General features: G+C 34.0%; 1 protein-coding gene across 1 annotated transcript in view; it reads left to right on the top strand.

Annotated features, from left to right (window-relative positions):
- Positions 1-21,094, top strand: part of LOC111154359 (contactin 5) — a 560,291-nt gene that overhangs the window by 182,209 nt on the left and 356,988 nt on the right. Inside the window, exon 7 of the mRNA XM_022513913.1 lies at positions 13,967-14,069. Within this exon, the coding sequence (XP_022369621.1) occupies positions 13,967-14,069 (103 nt within the window). The remainder of the gene's footprint in view (positions 1-13,966; positions 14,070-21,094) is intronic.

Raw genomic sequence — 21,094 nt, 5'->3', positions numbered from 1 at the left:
GTTTTTAATTATGTGACCCACCCTTTCAAAGCTTGGTTTCTTGGTTCATATAACAGGGATTATAACTACCTTGAGATTGTTGTAAAGATTAGAATAATTATGCATATAAAGAATCTGGCATAGTTCACAGGTTTTTTTGGTTCTTGGGATTGAGGATGAATAACATACCCTTTGATCCTCAAAGAACGCATCATTTAATAGGGTAGTTAGACAAGGTGATTATTCTGTTAAGTAACATCACAATATGTGAAGAGTAGAATAAAGAGGTATCATATGTCAGGAGTGCAAAGAAGGCAAGAACCTACTCCACAGCACCAACAGGAGTCTGCAGAGCAGATTTGACATTTGAAAGAAAGAAAAGGAGTTTGTCGTTTGTCCCAGTTCTGGGCTGGTATTATAGACAAAAGGAAAAAGATATGCAAAGGAACTAGAGAAGAAAGGTAAACAAAAAGTAGAATATGAAAAAAAAAAACAACTTTGTTTTTCAAGTTTTCATCTGACACTGGCTCTGCATCAGGGAAGGAAGCATATGTAGAGAGGAGAGGTGATTTATTTTCTCCTCTCCCTTAACCTAAACCTTGGTTCTAGGACCCAGAAATCCAAAGAGCTATGTTAGTGCTATATATCACTTATTATGAAGTAGTCAGTATTTTTAAGTTAAATAGCAACCAAACCATTACTTAGAATTTTCTATGGAAAATGTGTTTGGCTCTAAAGCACTAATTTACCTTAGAACACATGGAATAAAATTCATTCACTGTATAGCATTGTGGAAAAAAGCAGGAACTCTAGGGCCAGGCTTCCTGAATTCAAATTGTGCCTGTAGTATTTAATAGCCATAACTTTGGACAATTCTTTAAAAAGATTTTATTTATTTTAAAGATTTTATTTTATTTTATTTATTTGACAGAGAGAGAGAGAGAACACAAACAAGAGGAGCAGCAGGCAGAGAGGGAGGGAAAATCAGGCTTCCTGCTGAGCAGGGAGCCCAACAGGGGGCTCCATCCCAGGACCCTGGGGTCATGAACTGAGCTGAAGGCAGACCTTAACCAACAGAGCCATGTAGATGTGTCCCAGAAAATTTTTAACCTTTCTAATTTAGTTTCCTCAGAGGTAAAGTGAGGAAACTACTAGACCAATTCAAAAGGTTGTAAGAATTATATTTGACATATCTAAAGAACTTGGAGAGGTACCTGGTATATAATAAACTCCACAAAAAGACTGAGTACTATTCGTACTTCCATATGATCATTATACATTTAACAGTGATTAGAGCATGACCTGAAATATACTAGGTCTGTCATTGTAATTTTAGATTTTAATTCATCTTTACAACTTTAGAAATCCTATAAAAAGGTGAGAGAAATAAGGGGGAGAGTGGGTTATAAACTACAAAAATTACTCACAAACCTAATTACCAGCAATATAAATAAATACAACTAGAAGTAAGAAACAAGACCTTACAGATTACATTTGCATCTATCATTAAATTGCTTATTTCTACAAATCTTGATTTCACTAAACCAATTTAAGCCTGGGGAATAAGCAGATTTGTTGAGCCGGGATAAGGTGCTATGTAATTTAATTTTTTTTTAAGTATCCATCAATAGATGAAGGGATAAAGAAGATATGATATAGATCTATATAGATATATAGCTATATTAATATGTAGGGATATTATTCAGCCATAAAAATAATGATATCTTGCCACTTGCAACAACATGGATAGAGAGTAAAATGCTAAGCAAAATAAGTCAGTCAGAAAAAGATAAATACCATATGATCTCATTGATATGTGGAATTTAAGAAACAAAACAAGTGGGGTGCCTGAGTGGCTCAGTCAATTAAGTGTCTGACTCTTGATTTCAGCTCGGGTCATGATCTCATGGGTCATGAAGTCAAATCCCCACATTGGGCTCTGCCTTTACCAGGGAGTTAGCTTGAAGATTCTTTCCCTCTGTTCCTCCCCCCACTGGTGTGTGCTCCTTCTCTCTCAAATAAATAAATCTTAAAAAAATAGAAAAGAATCAAAACAAATGAGCAAAAGAAAAGAAAAAGGAGAGAGAGAGAGAGAGAGAGAGAGACAAACTAAGGAACCAATTCTTAACTATAGAGAACAAACAGATGATTACTAGAGGGGAGTGGGTGGTGGGATAGGTGAAATAAGTAATGGGGATTAAAAAGTACAATTGTCATAATGAAAATTAACATAAAAATATCAACAAAAAATTTTTATAAGCAGGTTTCCAAAAGCTTTTCAGTGTTGAAAATTCAGCATTTGTACAGCTAGCATGTTTGTAGTGAACACTTACTATAAGTAAAGCCCTGCTTCTGGTACTCTTCAGAAAAGTATTTACTCACACTCAAACAAAACTAGGACAATTTGCAAAGGAGGGCACTTTTTCCATTATGAATTCTTTCCTGACTCCCTTCTTTTTCAAAAAAAGGAAAAGTATATCTTTTACAATCTATTAAATACCAGTTCTTATTTGTTGTTGCTTTTAAATGTAAATAGTTATATTCAACATTTATATTTATTTTGGGGGCATATTCTCTTTATACTTTATTTTGGCTTAATACTGGATAATATGTTCCATAAATAAAAATAATAAAGAAACTTATTAATATAGTCCTGTTAGTCTATATCTTCAAGACAGATTCTTTTGTGAGAGGAAAGACATGAAAACTCAAATACATTGTAGTTTATTCATCATCATTAACAGGCTGAAGATAGAAGCTTCATTTCATCAGTATTAATGACCTTAGATAAATCTTTTTAATGACCAAGAATAAATGGTACTATAATTTATTAATGGGTTAGTCACTTTTAAATATTGTATCTTTTTGTTGTATGGACATGTATATATCTATATATAAAAAAAACTGGTAAATTCATTTTTTTTCTTCCCAAATGATATTACAATATGAAATTACCTATGAGGATTTGGGGGGAATTCTGGAAGATTTGTGATGTTTTCCCAGTCCTGAGTATTCTTAAATGAATTTGAAGATTAGTTGTTATATCTGTGTTGTATGTATAATTGGTGCTCAATAACTAGCCCTCATCACTTGGCTTATAAACTAGGACTATCTATGTACATGAACCTAGCACGATTTGAGGCTCTATGAGACAGAATTAAGTGTATAAAGTATGGCTTTAGCCACCAGTAAACTGTCTATCTCATTAGAAAAACAAGATGTAAACAGTAAACATTAAATAAAACATAATTAAGTACTGATGAAAAGTGTAAATTGTAAGTGCTTTAAGAATTTATAGGATAGGGGCACCTGGGTGGCTCAGTGGGTTAAAGCCTCTGCCTTCGGCTCAGGTCATGATCCCAGGGTCCTGGGATCGAGCCCCGCATCGGGCTCTCAGCTTGGCCAGGAGCCTGCTTCTCTTCCTCTCTCTCTGCCTGTCTCTCTGCCTACTTGTGATTTCTGTCTGTCAAATAAATTGATAAAAATTAAAAAAAAAAAAGAATTTATAGGATAGATCCATTGGCATGGGGCATTGTGGTTGTGGATGGTGATCCTGGGTGGGGGGTGGGAATCTTAATCTGGCCTTCTTATTTGTGAGTATTTGAATGGATATATACGTTAATAACTTCACTATAACACAGAATGAATAAGTGCCATTTTGGAGACATTCTAACCAAAGCAATGGGTTTATTATAATCAGTTGGAAACTAAGTTTGAGAAATTAGATTTGGAGCAGATTTTTAAGGCCTTGCATGCCAAAATAAGGAGTTTGAATTTTATCATTAAGGTAATAGAGAATCACTATTATTTTTGAGACAGGAAAATAAATGATGATAATAATATTTTATAAATATTAAGCTGAAGTCATGTACAGAATGTATTGGATGGAAAAGACAGCAGAATCAGGGCTAAGTGTACCAGAGATTGAAGTCAAAAGTTTGAATTAAATTATCTCTGTAGAAAGAAATCAGAAAAGACATGTACAAGAAACACTAGAAAGATTATGAAGAAATTCCTTGGTTTGCTCCTGAAACACTCTCAAACTTAAAATGAGAAATAAAGAAAATGTTTGTAAGAACCAATCCAAGATAGTAAATAAGAATTTTATTAGGAAAATGAGATCAAATAGTCCATGGGAGAAACTATGGACCATGGAACCAGGTGCACCCAAAGAGTAACATGTAGCCAGTTAATCAGTTTATGTAATGGCACTGCAGGTACAAAAAAACAAGCTTCATTTCCTTACTGCTAGAAACCACAATGGAGTGAAGAATATAGAGAAGTGAACATCACTAAAATGCAGTGAGGATATGCCCTAAAATAATGGTTTGAATTGTGCACTATGAAAAAAGAGTAGAGGAAAATTAATTCTTCTAAAGGGGAGATGAAATTTGAGTATGATTTTAAAACCTGAATGTTAGTTTATTAAGTAGAGGAAAGGTTAAGCCAATTAAAGAGAAAGGCAAAAACGTGATTTTAGAGTGGCATGGTTACTTTGAGAAATGCAGAAAAGTATCATGTGGTTACAGAGTGAGATTTGTGAGAAGAGTCACTAAAGATAAGACTAGCCAGAAAGGAAAGGTCCAAATTGGGGAGGTTGTTGAATGCAATGTAGAGGATTCAGATTTTATTTTAAATCACACCTGAGTAAGCAGAGTCTTTGAAGCAGGGAATTAGAATTAAATGTATGTGTTTTGTTATTTTTGTTCTTTGTTGTTCTTTATTTGTTTGCCTTAAAGACAATAACTTTTGTGGTAGGAAGACCAACAGATTCAAGTGTTGATCTGGAATCTTGAATGGTTTGTTGGAGAAAGGATTGTATTGATTGTATTGTTGGAGAAAGGATTGTATTGACAAGATGGCACAGCTCTGTTCTATTAGTAATGAAAGACAAATGAATATTATATGGAAAAACACAGATAGCTTTTTGATGAGCAGATAGAATGAGGAGTTACAAGAGTTTACCAAAAGATAATTGCTTATAATGACCTAGGTGTTCAGAGGCAAAGTCATAAAGACATCAGAAAGACAGACGAAAGAAGAATTAGGAGTATGGTTGGATCAGATAGGAGAGTTCAAGGGATAGTTTCAACCAGTAAGATAATTGGAATAGCTGTATATAACTAACTGTAATACAAGGTATAACATAATTAGTATCAAAAGAAATAAGACACTATGGTAACTCATAAGTAGAGGACAAAATTACTTCCTGGGGAAATTTCAGAAATTACAGAAATTTGTTTTTTTCTGGCAGGGGACTGTTTTTGTGTGCTTCCTCTCTTTCTTCTCCTCCTCCTCTTCCTCTCTCTCTTCTTTCATCTCTTTCTCCTTCCCCTTCCTCTCACTTTTTCTTCTTCCTCTTCCCTTTCTTCCTCTTCTTCTTTGCCATTGTTGCCAACATTGCCATCTTCTGAGATGGCATGTGAAATTTACTGATAACTAAACTTTAGCATGCATGGGATGATATTAAGGTATTTTTAAATAAGGACAAACAGTATGTGGAAGTCTCATAACCAATTAGGAATAAATTATATTTGGAACATAGCAGGACACCTCGATGACTCAGTTGGTTGAGTGTCTGCCTTTGGCTGAGGTCATGATCTCGGGGGCCTGGGATGGAGTCTTGCTTCTGACACCTGCTCAGTGGGAGTCTGCTTCTCCTCTCTTTTTGCCCCTGCTCCTGGGTGCACACTCTCTCTCTCTCACAAATAAATAAATTAAATATTTGAAAAAAAATATTTGAAAAACATTTTTGAAATTGAATATTGAATTGAAATTGAAATTGAATATTTGAAAATATTTGAAAAAAAAAAGAAAATAGCAAACATTTCTGTTACATAGAATAATGGATGTATGAAGGAGAAGAGTGAGAGGTAAATTTGAAAAGATAACTTAGGACTAGAACGTTGAAGTCTTTGAGTGGGAAACTAAGAAATGAAAACATCAGTAAAGAGAAAAGATCTGTGGCATGCTTTCAGCAGCCTCAATCAAATCTATTGCAATAATATTTAATTCTTCTAGTTCAGTCTTCCTCATTTATGGATACTACTCTCTCTGGCAAGCATCCACATTTATAGCAGTGATCCATTCAATGTCCTGACCTCTTTGTTTCTTAACCTCCTTGCCACTCTTGAACTTTCACTCCATCTTACCTTAACCACCCATTACAAAGGTCATAGCCTGAATTGTGCCATTAACAATGATCCGGACTTCATCAAAAGCTCAATTTTTAGTAATGGCACTCTGCCCACAGCCTTCTTTCTGTCTGTTTAGCACTTTCCATTCAAACAATTCTTCAACCACAAGCTCTGTAATCCTTTGATCAATCCACTATATATTTCTGTCCATCACACCCTCGTGTTCTCAAGTACCTTTCTTTTCTATTTTATTTTTTTAACCTTTATTTTATTTTTTTCAGTGTTCCAAGATCCTTTCTATTTAATAGCATAGTCACTCATTATAAACATCTTTCTCTATACACTCTATACACTCTCCATTCTTTATCACTTTATCTCTATTATATTCCACTCACTTGTCACGTCTCTATCTCCAACTTCAGTCTTTACTCCATTCACTTCATGTTTATAAATGTGAAACTGTGGATATAAAGAGAAACATATCTTTGAGTATAGATTTTGCCTTAACTTAATAATCTTATATATTTTTCCAACAACAAACGTAACATCTTACCTGTATCTATCTATTCATGCTGCCCTTACCTCTTATTACAACTAATAATCTGTTCTTGGCAGTTCTGTGTACTGGATCCCATACCCTCTTACCTAATTCAAGGAGTTTCTGCAGTTATCCCCTCTCTCTCCTGTAAGGATCATTTGTTTCCTCCAAACTGAATCATACTCATCAGCAAACATATTACAATACTCACTGTCTTAAAAGCAAATTTTTCTTGACTCAATAGCCCCCATCCAGTTCCCATCTTATTTTCTCTACTCTCCTTTATAGTGACACTTCTTCCAAGTGTTGTCTAAACTCTATCTCAAATATCTTCTATTTTATCTTAAATGTAATTATATGAGGCTTTAATGATAACTGGTCATGCCACCAAGTATCTCCACATTGCCATAGATAATAAGCTGGATGAAAGGGAATTCAAACTGAAGTAATGACAATTAGCATGGAAAGAAAGAAATGGATAGGAAACATGTTATAGCAAACAAATTAATAGAACCTGGTAATCAATAGATTATGGAGAATTGGAGAGAATTTATCACTTTATTCATTCACAAAGTATTTTTTATTCTCATATGACCATATTACAAGAATTTTTAAATCTATAGATTTTATTATTCCAGATTAGAACATTACCTTCAATTTTCTTCAAAATGGAAAGAACATTAGCATTGAAATACATAAAAATAAAATATTCTTGGGGCACCTGAGTGGTTCAGTCAGTTAAGTCTCTGACTCTTGGTTTTTGTTCAAGTCATCATCTCAGGGTCCTGTCAGGTTCTGCACTCAGTGTGGAGTTTGCTTGAAATTCTTTCTCCCTCCCCCTCTGCTCTTACCCCTGCTCATGCACCCTCTCTCTCTCTTTCAAGTAAATAAATAAATAAAATTTTAAAAGATAAAATAAATTTTAAAATATTCTCTGCTCTTATGTTACTTATCATACATTTTCCACATAATGAGAACTAGATTCTTCATATATATGGAATATATAATAATATAATATAACTATATGTAATATAGTTTTACATATATATATATAGAGAGAGAGAGAGAGAGACGAGACAGAGAGACAGAGAGAGAGAGCAAGTGATACAGACAAACAAAGAAACAGATTAATCTGGATAGGTGGGGAGGGGGTAGAGGGTCAGGAAAGACCCGCTATTTGAAGTAGAACTTAGTTGTCCACAAAACTGGAAATGACTAAATAAATTCTGCCTTGCAAACAGTGGGAACATTTCCTGGGGAACAACATAGAATAATGAGGAGAAACTGGTTTTGGAATTAATGTAGTCCTAGACTTGAAACCCTTACTTGTCACTTAATAGCTCACTGATGTTGAGCAAGTTATTTAACTTTTCAAATACTCTCTTTCCTCTTAATTAAAATAGAGATAATCTTATCTTCTTTGTTGTGTTTGTAAGCTTTAAATGACAATTTGGTTACATACACTTACTGCACCAGGCTTAGAGCAGGTGTTCAAAATATTTATTATCTCTTTACATCTAGACTCTTTAATGCACATAAAGCCCTGTGATGAGGCTGTGATAATTGACATTCCCCCTCTGGAAATATGTATCTTTTGAACCATGTCATTCATAAAGTCTTTGAAATCAGTGAGAGTTTATAAAATAGAATATGTTGTGAACTGTTTACAGAGCAAATCAGGGCCTGGTATGTTTAGTATCTCAAATCTGAGTGCTAACAGCAGGAATTCTGGCATTTTCAATAACAACACTGAAGTGAGAAAACAATCTGTGCAGATTAAAGTGTAAAAATAAACTCTTAAGAATAGTTAAACAATGCATTTGACACGTTTTCTCCCAGAGTTATACAACCAGGCAGTTGACCAAATGAGTTAGTGGAACTAATTCCTCCAGGATATTTTAAGTCCCATGACTTCTTGGTGATTACTGTATGAATAAATAGACAACTACAGGTAAGAAATTTTTCTGCAAGGAACAATTTCCCTAAGAATGTTAAAAATCTAAAACTCAAAGGCAATGTGGGTTTCTAGGTAGTTGCAAGGTACAGATGTTCACTCCAGTGAGCTTAAATAAGAGACTTCTGTTTTCAAGAAATACATGACATGATAAGAGAAAAGATATTTTAAAAAACAAAGATTAGTTTTTGTAATATGGCCTGACCTCGGAGGAACTAAGACTGGAAGGTCACTGAATGCAAATCCATGGTCCTAGGAATCTTAGTTTATGGCTATTTCCTTTATATCTTTCCCAATAATGAGTTTCAGCTCTTACAGATAACTTTTTTTTTTTTTAACTCTCCAGTTGGCTTATCTTTCCTTCTGATTTGAATAGATCCTCTTTACCTTCCAAATGGTGTGTGTCAAAACTGCCTCCTTATAATTTAGCCTACCTTTATCTTATTTGTATCTTACTGCTTTTAGTTTCTTATAGAAAGGACTGTGGATATAACAATTTATGGTTAATGTCCTTAACACAGTGAAGAAAGTCCACCATATTTCTGAGGTATTTTACTTTATCTTTTTAATGGAAAAATACATTCTGATAGATATAAATATTTGAATGAATCAAACAGAAAGTATAGCTTCTACTTAAATCACAATTGAAAAGAACCCACTCTGATTAGGGTGGGAGAGCCCCACAGAATTATTTAGAGATCTTCGAAGCATTTATTTATTGAATTGGATATTAATATATCCCATTTGTAATCATTATCTTTTTATTTTTATTTAGTTTCCTTGCAAGTCAGTACAGTAGTTTGCCCATTATTACTGGGACCAGTCAAACCAGCTTTCAGAGAAGGGTCCATGGCTGTAGCAATGAGGACCCTAGTTCATTCAAAAGCTGATCGATTGTTACACTCACAGGTTTTGGTGGCATCTCATAACAATCAAGTTACCAAAATTTTTAGCAGTAACCAAATTTCTTTTTTCATATTTGAAAGGCATACACATAGGCACTCAGGCACACATACAGACACACACACTTACAATGCACAAAGTCAAAGAAAACTAGTAAGAATATCACCTATAAGAGTTATAAATATAGACTTATTACAGAACTATATATATTTTTGGTTATATAGATATATTTACAGAAACATTTCTGTAATTTTGTTTGTGAATCAAAATTTATAAAAAAGCAAACATTCAATTTCCTAAAAATGGAAAACTTTCTTTTAAAAAAAGGAAAACTTTTAAAAATATTTCTCAAAGTGAATATTCAATCTTTTGTTAAAATTTTCAAATTTGATCTATCCTATTGTTTTAATGCTAGAGAGCTTATAGTTTTGTTCAGAAAAAAAATATATATATATAGCTGCTTTCTTTAAACTTTACTTTTATAAGTTATTTTTCCAAGTTATTGATGTACATGGGCTGAACCTTCAGATTGTGATAGAGAGAGATGTATATATTTCCCTAAATCACAGGGTCAAGAACAGAACAAAATACATCTTAAAATTCAGTAATCAGAGGAAAGCAATTACAGTGTGAGGCAGCCCCTTGATCAATTTATCCTGGATGCTTAGGAAAAGGGAAAAAAAAGTCTATCGGTTTCTCTGATTTTTAGAATATATATGAGTAATGAAAATCATCTTCTAATAAACCCCTCTAGTACTTCTCAATCTCCTTAAATAAACACTATTCATAATGGTACATTTATTTGAAGATAACACGAATTACTTATTTCCTCTTGTCAGGCACTCCTTCAATCCCTTTCTTTATATAACAATGACTCATCTTGAGAAACTATGATTCAAGATAATATGCACTTTTTGAGGTGAGAAAACAACATGTTGTCTATCTATCTAGGCTTGTGAAATTGTTTCTTATCAGGGACTCATTTTGGAATTGAAAAGAAGGCATCTGGACACTTTTCTAAATGATGAACATTTCCAAAGATTATAACTGGTAATTTATTTGAATACAGTAAATTAAAAAGAATATATTAATGTACAATATTTTAATTTCTAAACCATCCATAATATTAACTCATTATACATGAGAAAATGGATCCAGAGGGATTCTATGATTGCCTCAATGTTCCAAGAGAGCCAGGGCTGGAACTGGGATTTGCATCACCTATCTACAAATCACAAGTTAATATCTAATATGTCCCGAAAAGATGAGTATAGTGATGTGTCTCACACATAGCACTATGTTAATAGGCACAGAGTGAACTATTTATTCATTTCCTTTCTTCCCTCTTTCATCTTTGTCAGTATCATTATTAGTATTTAATGTTTTTATTATTTATTTGGACTTTCATCTCCTTACCAAGGGGCTTACATAGCACAATACTATATATTTATATTCAGGTTGCTAAAGACAGTTAAAAAAAATTACAAATGAAACATCTATTGAAACTCAACTACTATTAAAATATAGACTCTGTAGACCCACCTTCAAAGATCATCACTAGTTTTGCAGTTGAACCCTGCAGACTGAAATTTTTGTAAATTTTTCAGATTTTTTGGATGTCATTGGCTCTTTATTCTACAATGCACTTGGAGAAACACTGCTCTAAGTTGTACTCTACTTAGAAAAAAACACCCTAACTCTTTGTAAGTAATTGGGATAAATTTTAAAAAATCAACAACCATGAAGACATAAAAGGAGAGCAATGTTCTCTCAACTGGAAGACTTCTGTTTTTTAAGAATTAAGGTAGGTTGGGGTCATTTTCTATTGGCATGAAATTCCAGCAGGATAACCTACTGTCCCAGAAAAGACAGGTATGGGGAAAGAGATGAAGACACATTGCAGTGTCTCCTGGGAGACAAAAATAAATAAATGAAACAAAACAAAATGAAACAAAATAAAATAAAAATAAAGAAACTATCTTGACTAAAGAGATTAGCCTCATCTTTTGTACTTAACTATGTGCTTTATAGCATTGTTTCTTTCCTTTTATCACCAAACCCAATCTAATAAAAGAGATTACAAGCTAAGCTACATATGACTTGAAATATTAAAAATTGGAGCTGAAATAAACCAAGTACCATGGCAGACAGTCAGTGATTGATGTAGTACATGTGATGTGCCTGCTCTGTTACACTCTGTGATTAAAATTCCTCAACAGAGTGATGTCAAGAAAATGGCTAGTAAAGACCCAAGGTCAGAAAATTCCCTTTTTTGCCCATTTCCATCAACAGCATTCTATAGGATCTTGAGCCAGTTACCTGACTTCTTTGAATTTTAACTTTCTCTAAAAAAAGGGGGGGAGGTGAATTATATTCGCTAAGGTGGACTTCAATTCTAACATAATTATCCCATGAAATAGAGAGCTAAACTTAATTACAGAATGTATTCAATTGTTAAAAAAAAAAAAACATCTAAATAGATTTCTCATCTGTCCTTATATCATCACCATTACAGTAAAATTAGAAAGAACCAGTTGTTTCTTATACTGCAGCTCAAATTAGATAATATAATTTGAAACCTCTTACAAAAACTTTCTAATTTTACTTTTAATATCTAGTTGAAATATTAGCAAACTTTTTGGGCCCTGAAGTGAAGCTTAACAATGTCTTCGGCCATATGGGACTCATTTGAGAAACACGAGAAGGCCCTACCTGGACAAAATCACTTCCCAAATTCTCCCAGAAATGCCTATCTTTTTAGTTATTCTTAAGGATGAAAGCTGTAAAAGAATTTTTTGCACTTAACAAATATTATGTGAAAGAGAAGAGAAGGGTTTAACTATTAGCCAATAATATCATTAATACTTTGATATAATGGAGAGGCAGATTCAGATATTGAAGAGCCTGAAATGTACACTTACAGAACTCTTTTATGTATTTTATTTATTTTTTTACAGGATGCTCTTTAAAAACATAATAAAAAGTATTAGCATAAAAGAGGATTCTAAAGGGAATTTTTACTTATGGTAACAGAAGAAATCAAAACAGATTACTGCAGCTTTGGAGATTCAGGTTCCTTTTTTTCCTGAGACCTTTTTAAACAATCTCACAGCTTCAAACACCACCTCTAAATGATGACATTAAGTGTCTATCACCTGTCCAGAACTCATTTAGAGCTTCATTCCTTCATTGTGTTAACTGGTCAGATTCTTTCTTCTGATGATCTTGTAGATATGAAACTCAGTACTCCTAAAATGAAAGTCATCTGCTTTTCTACTGTAGCTATGTTCTTTTTCCTTTCATTCACATCACCCAGCTCTGAAGCTGAAAATCTTAATGTCATTATTAAAGAGGATCGCACACTTGTCCTCAGCAAACCCCCTCCCCCCACTGAGTGCCAATCTCAATTCTTTCTTGTTTCAGTTTTGTGGGTTTCTTTTTTTTTCATGTAGTGCCTCTTGTCTTTTCTTCACCACCATATTTCAAGTCTGGGCTTTTATTCTTTCTATGTGGCTTTATTGAAATAATGTAATTGATTTAATGGTCTCTGCTCCAATGTCAGTATATACATCTCAGCAAAAATACCATCCCCTTATTCAAAACCTCAGTAGTCCAAATTATTTATAGATTAATGTCTGAATATCTTACTCTGATAATCAAGGCCTCTTTTTTTTTTGCATTCCGTTTATATTTCCAAATTTGCCTAGTATCATTTCCCTTCACATATCAATGTGCCAGAAAAGCTGATATTCCTACTTCTTATAGTTTCCCCTCATTTTGTCTTTATTCTTACAATTGTATTTACTTTTTCTCCTCTCATTTTACTACTTACTCAAATCCTAACTATTCCTGTACGTGCCCCAAATGTACATAATACTTAATTTCATGACACTCATAACTTCCTATTTTTGTTTACAGTCTTTTTATATATAACTATTCTTCCATATTTGAGTATATGTCATTTCTTTCTCTAAAAATACACTTACTGAGTGCTTGAGAGAACAGTCCATGACTGATTTATCTTTGTAACTCCCATAATGCCTGCAAAATGTTTGAATATTATAGACATTCAATAAATGAATGTTGACTTAATTAATAAGTATTCATTTATATGACAGTGATAAAGAAAGTTTTTACTTACGTAGGAAAAAAACCAATTACTTCCCATGGGAAATGTTCATATTTATTTGTTTCCCCTGGAATGTAATCGGTAATTAAACTAACAGTGTTGACTAACATTTTCAGTTATTATTATTTAAAATGGTATTGAACATACATGCAATCCAATCCTTAAATGAAAACTGGGATATTTCTTATTTCAGTGCATCAAAAATTTAGCAGTCATCAAAGAGACATTAACAACCAAACCACAGTGCTTTTCAATGTAATATTTCCAGAATTGGAAGGAAATTGTGACATTCATTTTATGCTTAAAGAATGTTCTTTATTTCCCAGGTGTGATGGGAGAATATGAGCCGAAAATTGAGGTCCATTTTCCTTTCACAGTTACAGCTGCTAAGGGAACAACTGTTAAGATGGAATGCTTTGCACTTGGCAAGTAAGTACATATTCTCCATAATTAGACACAATTGTTTATTAAAATGTGACATGTCTTTTTTTGGATCACTTACTTTGTTAGATTTCATTTCCCCAGAAGCTCCTTGGAGGCTATTCATTAAAAAGGGGAGGGGTTGGGAAGTGATGAAGTAACCAATTATAATGATCGTTCTAGTAGTTTCTATGAACAATAATATATATATAGTTTTGCTACTTGAACATAAAGGAAACTTGTTTAAATAAAAGAAGAACTTCACATTTCTTTGCCTATATGTCTTAAATTTCCAATATCGTTCTTAAATTTTATTTAGTAATAATAAAAAATGGATAAAAATATAAGGTGCTATCTGCTCTTCATGCAAAGGATATAGATTCTGATAAGATATAATGAGACAACAGCCTAAAAATCATAAAGATGATAGTTGCAGTAAACCAATTGATTACCTTAGTATCCCCTGAAAGAATGTTAACATAATAGCACCAGCTGTCAATGTGTATAACATGCAATCATTCTCCAAATCAAACAGATGATTTATTTCACACTATAATGACTGCTATACTTTATGATCTTATTTCTGAGGGTTTAAATCCTATGATACATAATCACTTGTCAATGATGTTTATGAGTATTGAGCATAGATGCAGGAGTGGGATTTTGATTATATTTGATTCGAGTATTATGATTTATTTTAAACAGGGTGTTGTTGTTTTGTTTTGTTTTTGGCTTTTCTTTAGAGTGATGAGACCTCAAGGTCCTTTCTAGACTCTATGATTATAATTTGCATAAATGCATCTCTGTCAGAGTTACTAATCATTTAACTTAACTTGTGGTGAGCTAGCTATAAAGCACTTGAAGATGAAACATGCTATATAAATGTGCTTAAAGTAGGTTTAGCCTAGGGTTGAGGAAAATATTAGCAAATATAAAAAATTCAGCTAGTAAGAAGAGGTTGAGCGTGCAAATGTAGTTAAAAACCATGGTTTCTTCTTTTAATTTCAAAATGGATTGAAATTAAATACATACATGTGGAATCCTATTTCATCAAAGTAGAAGTGGGCTGCCTGGGTAGAGCAGTCAGTTAAGCATCCATCTCCTGGTTTCTGTTCAATATCTCAGAGTGGTGATATGGAGCTCTGCATTGGTCTCCACACTCAGCATGGAGTCTGCTTGAGATTCTCTCTCCCAATGCCCCTCCTGTTCATTCTCTCTCTCTCTCTAAAATAAATAAATCTTTTAAAAAAATAAATCTAAGTAGAAATGATCATAATAGACTAAAAATGAAATGTTATCATGTGGCATTTTTAAGCAAAATATGTCTATAAGTAGAAATATATTTCAAGAACTTAAAATTCATCTAGGAGGTATTTGGGCTGATACCTAAGGAAACCTTCCAAACCCAAAGATATTGGTTAAATTCACATGATTAAATCATGCCTTAAAAGTCTTATTTTTGACCATTTGTCTATATGGTGGCATCAGATATGCCTGAAAATGTCCTGAGTAATCATTTCAATTCTGATAAATACAAAAATAATATGTTTTGGCTTGATGCCAAAGGTTTTCATACATCCTGCAGTTAAATAATTCTTAAATGCCAGAATATGCACTAACAGAAGGTCATATTATAAAACAAATTACAGAAATGGATTTATAGAGAAAAAAACAATCTGGGATACTTCCCCAGGCAAGCTTATTTAATAAGTTAGTTGTGTTTGCTTTTAGAATTCTTGATATATGTTTAGTAAATTGATCTTTAAAGTCCCCTTCATTCTAGGTGGAATCCAACAGTCAAATTATATTATTTTATAGAACTTTTTTTTTTAAGATTTTATCTATTTATTTGACAGACAGAGATCACAAGTAGGCAGAGAGGCAGGCAGAGAGAGAAAGGAGGAAGCAGGCTCCCTGCTGAGCAGAGAGCCCGATGTGGGGCTCGATTCCAGGACCCTGAGATCATGACCTGAGCTGAAGGCAGAGGCTTAACCCACTGAGCCACCCAGGTGCCCCAAATTATATTATTTTAATACTTTATTTTCTTCAACTTTCCACTCTTTTGTTACTCCTTCTCTTCATATCCCCCCAGCATAAGTATTTTAAAAAGGGGGTGGGGATATAAAGACACACAACCTGTCAAGAAAGTTTCTGTTGCTCATTTGATTTTCTTTTTATGAAGTGTCATAATTCTGAAGAAAATACATGGGGCGCCTGGGTGGCTTACTAGGTTAAACACCTGCTCAGGTCGTGATCTTGAGGTCTTGGGATCCAGCCCTGCATCAGGCTCCCTGTTTAGCAGAGAATCTGCTTCCCCCTCTCACTTTGCCCCTCCCCCGACTTGTGTTCTCTTTCTGGCTTATTCTGTCTCTCAAATAAATAAATAAAATTTTTTAAAAAGGGAGAAAAGAAAAGGAAAACATGCTATGAAGAGATACAACTCTACCTAAAGACTAAACTACCACTGATGAAAGTAAACAAAATTTAAAAAATAACATCTTTATATGTGCTTATTCTCTTAGACTACATTATCACATGGGATAGATCCTCATTGCATACCAACATAATCACAACAATTTCAAATTAATACCTGAGCATCTGCTTAGTTCCCACAGATCACCTGAGCTGCTTCCCACTTTAACATGGTGGACCTTTGCCTGTCCATAAACTTATTATCTGTCACTAGATACCAGTCAGGACTTCGCCACTCAAACTGATTTCCCCCCTTCTCTGCCCACATAATGCTTTGTTTTTTGGTTTCTGTTTTGTTTTGTTTTAAGATTTTATGTATGTACTTGAGAAAAAGAGAGAGAATGAGCGCACAAAGGGGAGTGGTACGGTGAGAGAGAAGCTGAGTGGGGAGCCCTGCACAAGGTTTGATCCCAGGACCCCAAGATTGTGACCTGAGCTGAAGGTAGAAGCCTAACTGACTGAGCCACCCAGACACCCCAGTCCACATAATGTTTTAATCAAATGCTTGTCCTAGAGTATTATAACCAAATTCTAGCATAGAGGATGCCAAAACCTTTGTTATCTCATGGCCTTTACATTTTCTGTTTCCTCTATGGGGAACACTCTTTCCATGGTAGCTTCCCCTTACCTTCTGGCCTCAACTTAATCACCTTCCAAAGATGCCTTCTCTGACTATTTTATGTAATTCATTATTGTCTATCTAAATATTTGTATTTTTTCATCATACCCTTAATACAGTTTTAAATTATTAAATTATTTACATAGGAGTTTCTCTAATTTTTCCTCCTTTAGATCAGTCAGAAATCCAGGTAGAAACATCAAACCCTTATGGTTCAAAAGAGTCTAGTAAAGGCACAAGTTGAAGATCAATGAGCAAGGTTAAGAGAACCAAGAAAAGAAACTGAAGCATTTATAGACTAGTGATAACATGAAGACATTTCACACTTAAGCAAAAATGAAGGAGGAGGAGATGGTGTCATGGGAACCAGGGACAGCTGGAGATATGGAGAGGGCTGGGGCCCCCCAAAGCAACTATAATAACTGTAGCCATGATGAAATGCATTAAAAGAACACAGTTGAGGAAAGGATCAGGAAACTCATACCCTGCTTTCTTTTTCCTCATGCCTTCTGAGTTCCTCTGGTGGTTCTCTTGACTAATGGCAAACAGAAGCCAGCTTACAAGCCCAGAGGATGCTATTAGCAGCATTCAAAGCAAGGTGGAGATTCTAGGAGATGAGGAAGGTGACAGGCAAGGGAGGCAAAAAAAGAATAATCAGTAAGGCCCCCTCAAGTTTTAAACCCCATGAGGACAAGAATCATGACTACATTCTTCACTTATTCCTAGTGCCTACCACAGAGCTGGCATATAATCGCACTCAGGAAATATTTATTGAAGGAATGAATAAATTCAAAGGTTGTGTCTACTTAATCCAATTCAACTCTTTATTAGTAACACATAATAAATAATAAGTAACTTTACTTTTTATGCATAAAGTCTTTTGACTAATTCCTATTCTCCCAAATGAATCCATCTACATTCTCCAAACCTCTACCTCTTGCCCTCTCATCTTTTTTTTTTCCGTTTATGTCCACATTTACACTTGCATTTTGTCCCCATTCTTTACTGTTTATTCTTACCTCAATCCATCAGTACCTCTCTCTTAGACCTATAAGTTCTCCTTCTCGTGTTTTTATTCTCAAAGCTTATTATTGTGTCCAAGTCATACTTACTACTTAACCAGATGATCTGAAAATCATCCCTTTATCTATGGATTCTTAAGAGGGGTTTGGTTGTTTCCTTTGGGGGTAGTGTGAGGTTAAGAATGAAGAAGATTTATCAAAAAAAGAAAATCTGAAAAGGCTACTCCCTGAGAGATTCCAGCTATATGGCATTCTTGAAAAGGCAAAACTGTGAAGACAGTAAAAATATCAGTTTTGTAAAGGTTGAGGGGAAAGAGGAATGACTAGTTGGATCACAGAGAACTTTAGGGCAATAAAGCTATTTTGTATGATATTTTAATGTTGGATACATGTCATTACATATTGTCAAAACCCATAACAAAAACCAAGAGTGCACCCTTAAGTACATTATCACTTTTGGGTGATAATAATTTGTCAGTGAAGGTCCAACAACCATAATATTTGTATCACTTGGTGGAGGATGTTGATAGTATGGGAGGCTGTTGGAGGAAGGAAGTATATCAAAATTCTCTGTACTTTCTGTTCAATTTTATTGTCTATGAACCTAAAACTACACTTAAGAAAAGTAAAGTCTATTTTTGAAATAATTAAAAAAATTATTTACAAAATAAATAAATATAAGGTGAGGGACATAATAAAATATATTTATCACAGAAAAAATATTTGATGCAGTAATGGCTTGAAGGACAAACAAGAGGAAAATCATAAGCACAAAATTTTGCTGTTCCCACCTTTGCTTCCTCCTGCTCTTACTGGAGCAACCCAGATTTCATACCAGAAATCACCATTTTTATCATGTTATTCACTAAATCAAATGCCTCCCAAGATACTACTCTCTCAAGGAAAAATGATTCATTCGTTAATGCAAAGGAACCAAAAAGTAAGTGGTATGCTTTGCGTAGCTCATCTGGTAAATACAAATTGGCTAAAGTACCGTGAAAGAACCTAGCACTGAATACAAGTCTAAAGGTTTTAAGAAAAGCCTGGTGCCAATTACTGTACTAGTTTCCAAGGATTTCCAAGGTCCCTGTTCTCATTTTATCATACATTTAGCTAATTTACTATCACACTATCTGGAGTCCAGTCTGTCATTACATAAGCAATAGTACACACTTTGACCAAATGTCTTCCACAGTCAACTTTTATCTCTAGAAAGATTTACTGCCCATCTTTTTTTTTCCAACTTTAAACTTAGACTAGACAACAATAAAGGCAGATTTTCCTCCTCTTGAATTTTCTCTGACCCATGACATCATCTCATGAATATCATAAGCCACACTGGGAAATTTCTTTGATTGTTAAAATACTTTCAAAACATGTCAGAATACTGTTCTAGTGCTTCCGAACTACATTTTTATTTCTCTTGAGAAGTAAATACATGCACTTCTATACACTCTGTCTCTAAAGGTATTCCATCCTTATAACTTAGAGGATGTAAATTAATGCAGCCATAGTTCCACAGATCATTTAAAAATAAATAAGCTGATACTTTATCTGTATTATTAAAGAAATATAGCAGAAGACATAGGATTTTAGGTTATTGAATTTCACTATCTCATAATATCATACAAGTTCACCACTCTGCCTAATTTGAAATTAAATACAAAGTCAATAAGGAAGCAATAAACTGCAACTTCTAAAGAAACTTCTATTTAAGTCTGAATTTAGCAAAAATTAAATAGTTTCTCTTTAGGATGCTACAGCCTAATATAATGCCAGTGAACAAGTTACATCCCTAGAAATCTCTCTGCAAGTAGATTATACAACACTGAAGGCAGAACACATGCATGATAACTGTGACATACTGTGTTTAGTATTGGTAAATCTACAAAGGTATAATTTCCCCAGAAAAACAGGAAATGCTTAAAAAGGATCCATAGGGAAACAAAGGTATGTGAAGTCCTGGGAAATACAATAAAGTGTAAAAAAAAGGGAGGGGGATTAATTACTTTGAAGATAAAAAGGCTGTTTCAGACATATGGAAGGTTATTATCAAGAGATTGCTCACAAGCTGTTCTCCAGTTTCAACCAGGTGGGGAAGAGTTGAAATTTCAACAGTATGAGATTAAACTAGCAAAACTAGATCGGGTCTAATGTAGAAGTTTGTGACCAAAAAAAGTTGTTACATGGAAAATTGGTTATCTGCAGAGGCAGTAGGAGCTCTTTCCCCACACTGCTGTAATAATATAATAACCATTTGTCTTCCAATAATCAAGGTGGAATGTTTCCTGAAAAGAGAGAAATGATCTGCGTCATGGATAGAAATGAATATTGTAGATATTCTCCTTTGCTGACCACTTTTCTACCTGCTTAGGCTGAATAGTAAGAGTAGAAGTCTAGATCCAGGCAGGATTAATTAGCTGTCTTTGTTAACTACATTATTTCATAACATTTTAAAGTGATATATGCAGGAAATAGAAAAGAAGAGTGTGCTTTTTCTTGCTCAGCATTCAGCTCAAAGACTTTAGTTAGGGGAGAGAGGTGTTTTTGGTATTTCCCAGGTCTGCCTTAAACACTGAACATACTACTCTTGAAATGAGAGATAAGAGGTCAAAGGACAATGCAAGTAAGGAATCCCTTAGTGCCCTAATAAATATTTCATTTCAGTGGTCTTCTCTAAATGTATTTGAAAGTTGGTGATATTTTCAACTGGTTGTGCTCGGTTTTTAAGTCTAGTTTATGTAACTTATTAACTAGATTACACAGAGTGAAATGAGAACTTTAAAGTTTGGAGAGTTAGTAACTGCAGAAAGCAGCTATTATCTCTAGGGCTATGGGGTAAAACAAGAAGAGCTAGAATTACTTAAAATTGGAAGCCCAGAGTTTCACATCTGGTGTTCCTTGTCAGACTTTACATCAGA

This window comes from Enhydra lutris, unplaced genomic scaffold (assembly GCF_002288905.1).
Source record: "Enhydra lutris kenyoni isolate GAN:26980312 unplaced genomic scaffold, ASM228890v2 scaffoldscaffold37, whole genome shotgun sequence".
Taxonomy (NCBI): domain Eukaryota; kingdom Metazoa; phylum Chordata; class Mammalia; order Carnivora; family Mustelidae; genus Enhydra; species Enhydra lutris.
The sequence above is the reverse complement of the archived record's forward strand: the minus strand, read 5'-3'. Positions and strand labels throughout refer to the sequence as shown.